This window comes from Apodemus sylvaticus, chromosome 7, assembly GCF_947179515.1.
Source record: "Apodemus sylvaticus chromosome 7, mApoSyl1.1, whole genome shotgun sequence".
Classification (NCBI taxonomy): domain Eukaryota; kingdom Metazoa; phylum Chordata; class Mammalia; order Rodentia; family Muridae; genus Apodemus; species Apodemus sylvaticus.
In genome coordinates, this window is record NC_067478.1 from 14510439 (window position 1) to 14523691 (window position 13253).

The 13253-nt window shown below is 44.9% G+C and overlaps 1 protein-coding gene across 2 annotated transcripts in view; it reads right to left on the reverse strand.

The window, feature by feature from the left end:
* Positions 1 to 3953: 3953 nt before the first annotated feature.
* Positions 3954 to 13253, reverse strand: part of LOC127688502 (F-box/WD repeat-containing protein 15-like) — a 28337-nt gene continuing 19037 nt past the window's right edge. For both annotated transcript variants that reach the window (XM_052187184.1, XM_052187185.1), the window contains 6 exons: positions 12307 to 12516; positions 10255 to 10413; positions 9046 to 9256; positions 8185 to 8363; positions 7763 to 7887; positions 3954 to 4109 (listed from right to left, as the gene is read on the reverse strand). In XM_052187184.1, the coding sequence (XP_052043144.1) occupies positions 3998 to 4109; positions 7763 to 7887; positions 8185 to 8363; positions 9046 to 9256; positions 10255 to 10413; positions 12307 to 12516 (996 nt within the window). In that variant the 3' untranslated portion in view covers positions 3954 to 3997. The remainder of the gene's footprint in view (positions 4110 to 7762; positions 7888 to 8184; positions 8364 to 9045; positions 9257 to 10254; positions 10414 to 12306; positions 12517 to 13253) is intronic.

A 13253-nucleotide genomic window follows, 5' to 3' on the forward strand; every position in this document is an offset into this window, starting at 1 on the left:
GATCCCCAGTAGCCTTGGAATAGCCAGGTACAGCATGACGTGCTACACTCCCAATGAGTGAGCCAGCCTAGTGGAAAGGGGAAACTCTAGGTTCAGGGAGATAATCTGTCTCAATAAGAGATGGAGGGCTAGCGATTGCTCAGTTGGTAGAGGCGCTGCCCTGCAAACCTCATGACCCAGGTTCGATCTCTGCAGCCCACAGGTGCGAGGACAGAACTTACCCTGCAGGTCTCCTTCAAACTTCTCCATGTGTGTTGTACTGCCTCCTCTACCCCAAGTAGTAACAATAGTGCAATCATTGATTTTTTTTCTTTTCATTAAAGATTTATTTATTTTATGTATACGAGTACACTGTAGCTGTCTTCAGACACACCAGAAGAGGGCATCAGATCCCATTACAGATGGTTTTGAGCCACCATGTGGCTGCTGGGATTTGAACTCAGGACCTCTGGAAGTGCGGTCAGTGCTCTTAACCACTGAGCCACCTCACCAGCCCCGTAATCATTGATTTTTAACATGTAGACCAAAAGAGGGAAACACGAACACAGATCTATGACCTCCATGTCCACATTTCCTAATAAAGGAAATGATATTGATTAGTTCTCTATCATCAATAATTTGCTCTGTGAGTAACAGTTTGCAGCCCCAGGATATTCTGGGGAACTGAGGAAATGGAGGTCTCCTCATCCCTCCTCTGCTTACTCAGGTACAACTGCCTGATGCCCATTAGTGTTGTTCCTTTGTGGAATACTGACCGCACAGGGAAGGGGAAGGTTAGATTAATTGGACTGAAAGGTGCCTACTGACAGGGCTGCTGTGACTGAGGAAAAACGTGGGTCAGGCCTGGGCTAGTGAGGACAGACCAGAAGTGGACTGTAGAGCCATGCTGGTGCACATAGAAGCTAAGATCACCCTATACTCAAGCATGTGTGTGTGCATGCAAGTGCACATGTGGTGAGAGTGTGCAAGTGCTCACGTTCACGCCCGAACATGCATGTGGAGCTCAGAGGCCAACTTCAGGATTAGATCTCTTTACTCTGTGTGGTTCCAGAACCTGAACACGCGGACATCAGGCTCACCTCAAGCTCCCTCACCCACTGAGTCAACTGGTTGGCACAGCTTTTGTTTTTAAAACCTTCCTTCAAAATTATCTTGTTCACACTTTGGTCTTCCTTCTTCTTGAGCTTCATATAGTCTGTGAATTGTATATTGGGTATTACGAGCTTTGGGGCTAATATCCACTTATCGGTGAGTGCATATCGTGTGTGTTCTTTTCTGTTTGGGTTACCTCACTCAGGATTAGACTTTCTAGTTCCATCCAATTGCCTAAGAATTTTATGAATTCATTGTGTTTAATAGCTGAATAGTAAATTCAGCTCTGTTGTGTAAATGTACCACATTTCTCTTCTTAGAAGGGGGATCAAAACACCCATGTCTCAGAGCCAACCAAAGGATTGAGCATAGGGCCCTCAGTGGAGGAGCCAGAGAAGGGACCCAAGAAGCTGAAGAGGTTTGTACCCCCTTAGGAGGAACATTAATACATACTAGCCAGAACTCCCAGAGATCCCAGGGACTAAACCAAAAACCAAAGAGTACACATGGAGGGACCCACGCCACGGCTCCAGCTACATATGTAGCAGAGGATAGCCTTATTATCCATATGTAGAGAAGAGAGGCCATAGGTCCTGGGCAGGCTCAGTGCCCCAGGCTAGGGGAATGCCAGGTCAGAAAAGTGGGAGTCGGGGGGTTGGTAGTGTGGGGAGAGGGGGAATAGCATGATTTCAGACGAGAAACAAGGGGATAACATTTGAAATATAGAGCAAATATCTAATAAAATATCATCTTGTTCATAAAACCTCCCCCAAATTAATCCGTGATAACTCGCATCATGCTAGGACCTCAGCTGACAAGAAGCCCAGTGCCAAGTGTGGGCAGTGCTTCCATTTAGACCTTCTGGAAGGTCGTTTCTGTTTTGTTCTGTCTCAGAGCCAACCATCACCCTCATCCTTCTCCAGTGGACACAGTCCCTTCGGTTTATCTCCAAGAACATTTTCTGAGGGTCTGGTGTCAGATTTCTAATATTTTCTCCAATTTTGTAGAAACACTTAAGTTCATTATGAAATTCCTTAAAATTCTATGAAGACATTGTCTCTGTTTTGCCTGCTTCTTTAAGTTGGCAATATTTTCATTCCAGAACTCAGAAAATTCTCTTTTTAGCCATATGGCTTTATTTACTTGAGAAAGGGTTTTGTCACACAGTCTAAGCTACCTTGAACTCCCTGTGATCAGGCTCAGCCTCCTGAGTGCTGGGACTCCAGGCATATACCACCCTTACTCGAAAGCCAGGGAGCTTGGTGTGTGTGTGCATATGTATGTTGTTTTGCCTGAATGTGTACCAGAAGCATGTAGTTTCCTCAGAGGCCAGCAGAGAGCATTGGATCCCTGGACCTGGATTGTCAGTTGTGAACTGCCCTGTGGGTGCTGGGAATTGAACCTGGGTCTGCTGGTAAAACAGCTCTGGTCTTAAGTGCCAAGCCTTGTCTCTAGTCCCTTGGTTTTAGTTCTTTTTCGAGGCAGTGTCCTGTAACCCAGGTTAGCCTTGAACTCACCATATGGTGGAGGATTCCTTTGCTTTTGCCTCTCAGGTGCCTTAGCAGTAGGGTTGTTTCTTTGCATGTTTCTGTGTGGTTTGCATGTGTGTGCATGTGTGGTAATCTGAACGAGAATGGCTCCCATAAGCTTGTCCCCTGGTTGGTGGAACTATTTTGGAAGGATCAGGAGGTGTGGCTCTGTTGGAGGGGTTGTGTCACTGTGGACAGGCTTTGAGGGTTAAAAAGTCTTGTTATTCCCATGGTTTCTCTTTGCTTCCTGTTTGCAGATGGAGATGTGCATGTCCAGGGTTCCTGCTGCCATGCCTTTGCTCCACCCTATTGACTCTAATCCTTTTAAACCATGAGCTCAATTGAACTTTAATTTCCTATTTTAATTTTCAAGGCAGAGTTTCTTGTGTGCATACATGTACATAGCCCTGACCCTCCTGGAACTCACTCTGTAAACCAGGATGGCTTCAAACTCAGTTCTGGCTGACTCTGTCTCCCAAGTGCTGGGATTAAAGGTGTGCTCTGCCACCACCTGGCTTTCAATAATTATTTTTTCTCTTTATCTTTTTGTTAATAAAAAGTTTTTTAGTGTGTTGCTATTTTGCCCATATGTATGTATGTCTCTGTGAATGGTACCATATCCCCTGGACCTGGAGTTACAGACAGTTGTTAGCTGCTATCTGTGTGCTAGCAAATGAACCCAGGTTCTCTGGAAGAACAGCCAGTGGTCTTCACTCTTCACCATCTCTGCAAACCATAAGCAGTATAGAGCAAAATCAGAACAGGGAAGTGGGAAGGGTTGGGTGGGAAAACAGGGGGAGGGAAGGGGACTGATGGGACTTTCGGGGAGTGGGGGTCCAGAAAAGGGGAAATCATTTGAAATGTAAATAAATATATCAATAAATTAAAAAAATAATTAAGTAAATAAAAAAAAGTGTTGTGAGTAAAATAGAGATTCAAAAGAGAACAGTGAGGAGAGGTGTATGGGAAGGTTTAAAGGAGGAAGGGGGAAGGGATAATTATAGACTCAAAAAAGTTTTATTTTAATTTGCCACATGTCTACTGATGTCATAAGCTGCTCACATGGCCTGGTCATCTGATTCAACCCTATAGCAATGAAATGACAAATATCACAGCCAAATTAGTTGTATATCTAGCCACTGGTTTAGTTTCAGACATAGGTTCTCATGATGTAGCCCTGGTTGGCCTGAACTAGCTCTATAGACCAGGCTGGCCTCAGAACTCAGATCTTCCCCCCGTCTCTGCCTCCCCAGTGTCAGGATTAAAGGTGTGTACTGCAACACATGGGCCTCTTCAGTTCTTAGCAACACTGAAATCACCAGCCTGGACTTGCAAATAGATTTTATTATCACTGAGGAAGAGGACACACAACCCACTCAGTTTTCAAAATCAGCTTTCAAGGTATATGCCATTAAAAAGCAGGGGGCGGGACTATTTCTCATCACTCGAATGATGCTCACGTCGTCACATAGCGTTCTGAAAATGAGGCTGCCAAAGGGAAAACACCAAGATGTCAGCACTCAAATGGGAGTGAGGTTTATCAACTGATGAAGAAGCAGTCTTTTCCTGAATCTGTTTAAAACTTTTAAATACTTATTGGTCAGGAAATGGAGAGATGGTTCAGTGGTTTAGAGCGCTGATGGATCCCAGAGGTCCTGAGATCAATTCCCAGCAACCACACGTTGACTCACATTCATCCATAATGCGACCGTATTCTGCTGTGTCTGAAGACATCTACCACGTACTCGTAAACATAAGATAAAGAAATAAAAAATACTTGTCATGTGAATGTGTGCCTGTGTGCCCTCAAACCTGTGTGTGCCTGTGTGCCTGTGTGCCTTTGTGTGGGGATGTGCCTGTGTGTACCCGAGTAGGAATGTGAATATGTGTGCATGACTATGTGTATATACGGGCAACTGCATACATGGGTGTGGGTGCCTGTGTGTGTGTGTGTGTGTGTGTGTGTGTGTGTGTGTCCTGGAGTGAGTGTGTATGCTCCTATGCACGGAGTGGGTAGATAATGACTTGTGGGACCCAGTTCGCTCCTTTCACCAAGCAGGTTCCAGAGACTGAACTTGTCAGACTTGGTGGCAGTTGCCTAAACTGCTGAGCCAGCTCAGGTTAATTTTGAGTAACTGTGCACATTGGCAAAGGAAGACTGTCATTCATAGCATGAGTTCCAGTCCCAGCCCTCTGCAGTAGACCTCTGCCACATTTCTCAATTCTCAGTTGGTCAGTACATTACCTAAGAACAGAGAGAGCAGCCGGGTGTGAGGCCACATACCTATAAATCACTTCAACTTAGGAGGCTGAGGCCAGAGAATTGACAGAGTTTGAGGCAGTTTAAGGTTAGTCTAGGCTAGATAGTGAGCCCTTGTCTCAGAAAAATCCAAAGATGTTAATGTATAAATTTATTTCCAAATTTAGTTGTATTCCCTTAGCCAAACTTGGTCCACTCAGAGTGAATACAGCAATGCATCCCCTCCCCACTAGGGGGCATGGAGATGGTGGGGCACATGTCAATCATTCTGTTCTTTCCTACTGAAGGAAACCTCTACCAGATCACTCAGGGGCTCATAAGTGTCCGGCCTGCCCTGGGCAAGTACACAGCCCCCTGCCTGTGGCGGTGCAGACTCTGGACAAAACCTGTCGACCACACCCATATTCTCCTTTGCACTGAGGTGGTGAAAATGGCCCCTCTATCTCCCTCCACCTGGCATGTTGAGAACACATCAAAACACCCTGAAATTTTGGGGTAAAGTTCATTATCAGAGTTCATCCTTTACATGTGCAAGACCCTGGATATACTCCCCCAGCACAGGAAAGTCAAAATACCTTCCCCAAATTGTAAGTCTACTGGATAGTCTACAGAGTCAAAAGCAGATCAAGGTCAAATATATTAAGATCCAACACTTTATACAACAGTCACCAAGAAGGATTTTCTAAAAATTAAAAAAAAAAAACCTTGAATTCAGAGGGACATTACACCTGATAATCTATAGAATGACAGATCCCAATGGCAGTAGATCTTTAAGCACATCATAGAGGCCAGGAGGCCACGGTAGCGCCCTTTCCAAATCCTGAAGGAGAAGAAACTAAAACCTATGAAAACAACCGAGACTGAGTGAGAGGGAGAAGGTTCTGGAGTTCAAGGCAAGCCTTGGATACATAAAGTTTTAGGCTAGCCTTAACTACATAGCAAGATTGAGGTCAGTCTGGGGGTATACAAGATGTCTCAAAACAACAACTTATATATACATGCTCAAAAACAGAGAGAGAGAGAGAGAGAGAGAGAGAGAGAGAGAGAGAGAGAGAGAGAGAGAGGAGAGATTTTACATACCCAAGGACTTCTTGACCCCTCCCCCCCCAAAAAAAAACAAAACAAAAAAAAGTGAAGCTATCATTGTATCAGATTTTAAATTATGTCACAGTAAGCTCTTGTGCTCCAAGCAGAATGAAGGACACTTCCATCAAACAGATGCAACAGAGCCTAGGATAAGAACCTGCAGTTTTATCGTTTGTTGATTTTTTTTTAATGACAAGGAATAGGCTCTTTATTCTGATACCTCCCACTACTCAATAATGCAATAATTAACTTATAACACATTGAAGGAAAGACTGGATTTGACACTACAAAATGACTAAGAGAGAATCTGTAGAGAAAGCTCCATGACTTTGGTCTAGGCAGGAGTTCTTGGCTAGGAATTCCTAAGTACCAGCAACCAAAGCAACAAGTAACAAATGGGACACAAACAAACTACAAAGTCTCTCCACAGCATAGTGTAGGAAACAAACAAAACACCAAAACTAACCGACCAACGGAAAAAAAAAAAAAAAACAAGAGAACAAAGAGAACCCCCAAAGAGTGTGGGAAAAAATTAAAATAAGGTTTCATTGTGGAGCCTAAAGTAGCATTGAATTTGAGGTAATTCTTCTGCCTTAGTTTCCTGCATGCTGGAATTATAGCTGTGTGCATCTATGTTCAAAGGGGGAAATATTGTTAAGTCATACATGTAATATAACTTACATTGGTAAATTGTCATGTGCTATGGACCCTTGTTGTAAAGGGACTCTGTGCGAACACCTTTAGTCCCAGCACTCTAGAGGCAGAGACAGGTGGATCTCAAGGTGGAGTTCAAGGCCAGCCTGATTCTAAGACTGCTGAGGCTACACAGAGATCCTGTAAGAGGGGAGGCTCATTTCTTTTTCTTTTTCTTTTGGAAACAGGGTCAGCTGTCTTGCTAAATGTCAACTAACATTTGCTTCAGCAGCCTGGGTGCAGGGTTTGGGGCCTGTGCCACCACACCATGATCACTGAAAATAACTGAAATGAAGGCAAGTAAACCTCCAAGGAAAATTAGCCAAATGGAGATAATGGCAGCTCACTGATGAAGCAACCAAGTGGGGGTCACACTCAGGAGAACCATCCTGACACTAAAGACAAGCTATGAGGATGCAGTCCCCCCACTTCTACTGTGGGCCTGAGACTGTCGACATGACTGTGTGTGCTGAGACCCCAAGAAGTAGCAATTCTTTCTTCCCCCCCCCCCCCTTTCATTCCTAATACATAATCTCTCTATAGCCCTAACTGTGCTGGGACTCACTATGTAGACCAGGCTGGCCTAGAACTGAGAAGATGGCCACTGACTCTGCCTCCCCTGTGCGGGAATTAAGGCCTGTGCTATGCTTGGCCTGTTCCTATTTTGTTTGTTTGTGATGGTTTTGCAATGAACCCAAATGGCTGCGAAACTTCCTAAACAGCAGAAGGTGACCTTGAATTTCTGGATCCTTCTGTTACTACGTCTTAAACATTACACAGACACAACACAATTTCTGTTTAGTGTGATGCTAGAGAATATAAATTTAGTCATGTCTTTTTATTAAAGTTCATTAATCTTTTTTAAATGCCTTTTTACATAGAACCATTTTAATACGTTTAACTTTCCTTTAAATGCATTGGTGTGAATGAGTCAGTCAGATCCCCTGGAACTGGAGTCACAGAAAGTTGTGAGTCACCATATGGATGCTGGGGATTGAACCCAAGTCCTCTGGAAGAGCAGCCAGTGCTCCTAACTGCTGGGTATCTCTCAAGACCCATAAATGTTTGAAAATTAATGTGCAGTTTAAGAAGCAGAGCTCACCTTTGTGGTGGCAGACATTTTCTGTTTTGCAGCCGATAACACCTCCTAAGCAACGGGGTTCTCTCCTTCCACGCGTACACATCCAAAGAGCCATCATAAAGGGTGACAATGACATGAACAGGGTCCTGCAAAGAACACCCAGCTGTGAGCAGGCTGGAGTCAATGTCAGATCAAATGACAGGGAGAGGACCTAGGAGATGGCTCATCAGGTAGAGGCACCTGCTGAGCGAGCCTGGTGCTCTGAGCCCATGTGAAGGTGGAAAGAGAGAGACTAATGCCAGGAAGTCAGCCTCTGGCCTCTGCAAGTGCTCTCCCAAGTACAAGTGCACATGCGCACACACCAACAGTATGCAGTTTCAAATATGTATATTTATTTTATTTTTTGAAAAAAACCCACTGAAGGGCAAACATTCTAAACGTACCACCCACAGGCTCACGATCTCTTCAGGGCCGTACTGAAATGTCTGCAGACGAAAACCATTCATGCTGAAGAGCAGCAGACAGGACAGAGTTGAACAAACAATCATGTACTTATCACTGACTCCCATCCATTCTGGTCTCTCCTTGTAATCTTTCAACGAGAATCTTGCAATCAAATGTCCTGTTCCAAACACACAAAATACAGAGGCAGTTTTTTCAATCATTTAAGGAAGAGCAAAATCCTTAATGCTTAGTGCAAAGTAAATCCCTACTTCTATGGCATGCTAGTCTCAGAGACAACAAACACTGGTCTGACATTCCATGTCCTTGGCCACAGGAAGACAGGCTGTGACACAGGGACAGTCAATAGCTCAAACATTGGAAAGATGACTGTACTGGGAAAGGACAGGGGAACAGAATCCCTAGTACAAGACAGAAATGGAAACATGTCTGCCCGAGAGAACCGTAGCTCGCTAGTGCAGGGACCATCAAACAGGCCCAAGTTCACATCTGGTCAAGGAGCCTCCTGCTCCCTTTACAGAAACATCGTGTGCAGCAGCATCGTGTGGAGATCCACAATCCCAGCACAGACCAGGGGATCTCTGTGGTTGAGGCCAGGCCTGGTCTACAGGGCAAGTTCCAGTTAGCCATGGCTACACAGAGAAACCCTGTCTCCAGAGACTGAAAGTACAAAACAATGACAAGCATTTATAGCTCACTATGAGCACTTGTGGGAGACACTGGAGAAATCAGGATTTCCTTTTTGTTTGTGATTCAGCACCCTCTACGAAGCTCTCCTGACTCAGTCTCCTGGTTTGGGGCATGAGCCATTGTATTTGGCTTGAGACGTTTCTAAGGTTTACCTTTAGCAATTGTTTCAGTCCCAATCTTTTCCAGCTTCATATCAAATGTGACAAATTTTGTGTTTATTGGGGGGGCACTTCTGGACATCATTGTTATCCTGTCTTCTCTTCTTGGGGTCCAGAAGGCTCTTTCACAACATGAAAAGTCAAGATTGGTAGACACAGGAGCAGAGAATTCTGATGTCCTCAGTAAGCTGCTCATGTAAAACACCTGCAGAGAGGATTGCCCAGTGGAATCAATGAAGTGTAACATCTCTTTAGCCTGGCACATGCGCACTCCAGTCAAGGGGCTTCAAAAGAAACCCTGGAGTTGCCACATCTGTTCCTCACCCAGGACAGGGCAGAGCAGCCATGGCTCCAGCTCAGGGTCAGAATAACTCACAGTCTTTCTGCCCCTCCCATCATATTCAGGGACAGAATGGAGTCCCTGACCCAGGTCAAAGGGCGCCTTGTCATCCTACTGCAATGGATGCATCAGGCAGAGCTTGGTTAAATATATTTTCCCTCTGCAGAGGACTACTCCAGGGCTATTCTGGACTTTTTTTTTAAGACAGGGTTTCTCTGTGTAGCCCTGGCTGCCCTGGTACTCGCTCTGTAGACCAGGCTGGCCTCGAACTCAGAAATCTGCCTGCCTCTGCCTCCCAAGTGCTGGGATTACAGGCGTGCACCACCACCGCCGGGCATTGGACTTCTTTTTTTTTTAATGAGGCATTGATACTGTCACACTGTAACCCAGGCTGCTTTGAAGTATATCGATGTATAAAACCAAACAAATATGCTTAGATATTGAGTAATACTTGGCCTCCAGTGGACTATCTATCTCACAGTACCAGGAACCAGAGAGCTGGCAGTTAAGAGAGAAGGCAGTATATAAAGCACTGGATAAGGTAACACTTATGTGAAAACCACGTGTGAGCATACGAGCCAGTGATAGAAAATTGCTTTTAGTTCAGGGCCAGCTACGCTACCTGGGCACTGTTATTTCACCTGCCTTCGTCCTTTGGCTGAGACACATTATAAGGACAGTTCACTGATAGACATTTGCCATTGTGACTCCTTCCAAACACGTTATTCTTCCCTGATGTCTGTAGGATGACTTTCCTTATGATAGGGCTTAGGAGAGGGGGAGGGGTCTGCCTAGACCTCCCTGAGGGCTGGACCTTCCCACTGTCTCCCACCTTCACCCTGGAGTTTCTAGAACAGACCTACCTTTGGCAAGATTTGTGGGTGTTTCTGATTCAGAAAGACCCATTTCTTCTGAGGAGAGCAGTAGATTTCATCAATACTGTATGGGAACACATTGACTCTGGAAATAAGGTGTAAGTCGGGAATCCTAAAGACATAGAGGTTACCCAGCGTATCTCCTGCCTGAAATCAGAGCACCGGCACCTGGTCAGTGGGAAAAGGTTAAGCATGGAGGAAGCAGTGTTACCTGCTCTGAGATACACCACTGTGTCTTCAAGTCCAGTGATGAGATCCAAAGCTCTGACCAGCCTGCCTCACAGAGTGTCTGGGCTGATCCCATGGAATAAGACTCTCTAGGCCTGTGTGGGATGGCTCAGTGAGAGAGAGAGAGAGAGAGAGAGAGAGAGGATACATAGACACATATGCAGGCAAAATATTCACACACTAAATAATTTTTTTCCTTTTGGGTTTTTTCAGAGGGGATTTCTCTGTGTATCCCTGGCTATCCTGGAACTCACTCTGTAGACCAGACTGGCCTCAAACTCAAGAGATTCACCTGCCTCTGTGCCATACACCACCATACCCTGCAGAATATTTTTTTAAAGAAACATTTGTAGGATATGATAGCATATATTTTTTCAAATAGTCCCCAATACTTTAGTCATCTTTACTTTTAATTGATTTCATTTGTTTACATTTATTATTTTAAGAAGTGCACACCGTTAATTGTAATTTTGCCCTTCCCCATGACATCTCAGCTTATCTTCCTGCTTCCTACCTATTTCTGAGCTTTTAAGATTAAAGGAAGAAGCCATGGTTTCGGGGTCACCTCTGCAGTGAGCTGGGCTCTCTTTCCACTCCCCTGGCAGGAAGCCTCACAATTAAAATCTAAACTAAAATTCATTCTTCAGGGTTTTTTGTTTTTGTTTTTTTAACTTTTCCAGTATATGGATTTTTTATTTATCTCCTTCTGTTCTTTTTTATTAGATATTTGCTTTATTTACATTACAGATGTTAATCCCTTTCATTTCCCCTCTGAAAACCCCCTATTACATCCCCCCTACCCCTGCTCACAAACCCAACCCCCAACATTCCTGACCTGGCATCCCCTGTTCTGGGGCATCAAGCCTTCATAGAACTAATCGCCTATCCTCTCACTGATGTCTGAAAAGGCCATCCTCTGCTATATATGGAGTTGGAGCCATGGGTTCCCCCATGTGTACTCTTTGGTTAGTGGTTTAGTCCCTGGGAGCTCTGGGGTTACCGTTTGATATATATTATTGTTTCTCCTATGGGGCTGCAAACCCCTTCAGCTCCTTGGGTCCTTTCTCTGGCTCTTCCATTAGGGACCTTATGCTCAGTCCATTGGTTGGCTGTGAGCCATGGGACTTTTGATTCCCCTTCTAAGAAGGACCAAAGTATCCACAATATGGCATTCCTTCTTCTTCAGCTTCATATGGTCTGTGACCTGTATCTTGCATATTCTGAGCTTTTGGTCAAGAAGATGTAAAATCACTTAGGAAAATTGTGTGTGTGTGTGTGTGCCCGTGTTATGTATTTTTTATATTTGTGTATGTAGATTATATACCTGGGCATACATGGAAACCAGAGAAGAATGCCAGGTATTCTGTTAGATCACTCTTCTCCGGATTTGCTGAGTGTGTTGAACCTGGAGCTAGGCTGGCTTGGCCAGCAGCCATCTAGGCCCAGTGACCTTGTGTTTCCATCCCCAACAGCACTGGGGTTACAGGCACATTTAGCCACATCCCACTTTTTGAGTGTCAGGGATTTGAACTTGAGCATTCATGCAGGCACAGCAAAGACTGCTACCCACTGAAACATCTGTCCCCAGATCCCAGAAAGAATTTTAAAATGACATTTTAAAGAGAATGCCTTAAGGAAATGTACATGAATTAGGTCATAGGCTAAGGGATGGCCATGTTTATGGTTTACTGTGATTGACTCTCAGGGTTTGCAGAGACTCCAGGAATGCAAGTTGAGATTTGACTTTAGTGAGACCTCAAATTTGCAGGTGTTTGGTCTGTATGACTACTCCAGATTTGGGGGGTCACTTACCAAGACAATCGGGCCATCCTTGGTATCCACCGCTTTCAGTAATTGACAGGGAGAGGACAGGTTGTTTGTTGCCAGAGCTTCCCTGTTCTGATAGTCCCACAGTTTGATAGTTGATTCTATATCTACAGTGACCGCCATGTGCATCTCAGGAAGGGTAGTCAAACGCATGATAACAGCGGGATGTCCTGGGCTTTCCCAGGTCATAACGCCCTGGGGAACAAGAACATCTTCATGTCTGAGCACCTCTAGTGCAACCGGTTTCACCCAGAAGCTATATTTCCAAGCCTCATCCAGACTGGAAACCCTGACTTCTTCCTTACAAGAAAAGATTATGAAAGCTCTAAGCATCCCTCACTGGACATGGTAGCACATGCCTAGAATCCCAGCCCAGGGAGGCAGAGGCAGGAAGGTCACTAGCAGCTTCCGGCCAGTCTGGTCCATAATGCCAGACTTGCAGGACAGCTGGGACTATATTACAAGAGTATCTGAACAAAGAAAAAGAAACACAGGGCTGGAGAGATGGCACAGCTGGTTAAGACCACCAGCTGACCTTAACCTAAGGGCATGTGTTCAAATCCTAGGACACACAGGACAACTCACAACTGTTTGAAATTCTAGCGCCAGGGGATCTGACACCCTCACATAGACATGCATGCAGCCAGAGGACCTATGCACATAAACATAAAAAGAAACACAAAGAAATCACACATCTAGATTATTTGGGACAGGAGTGGACAGGAAACAGGACACATGCATTATGCTCAGAGGCGAGCACACACTCACTGTACAGACCAGAAAGAAGAACATGGCTGCCAAGATGGCTCAGCAGGGAAGGGCACCCAACACAGAACCTCATGACAGGAGGTCAATCCCCAGGGACCACATGGAAGAAGAGAAGCACCTCCCACAAACATGGATGAAGAACAATCATTGGCCCTGTACTCAGA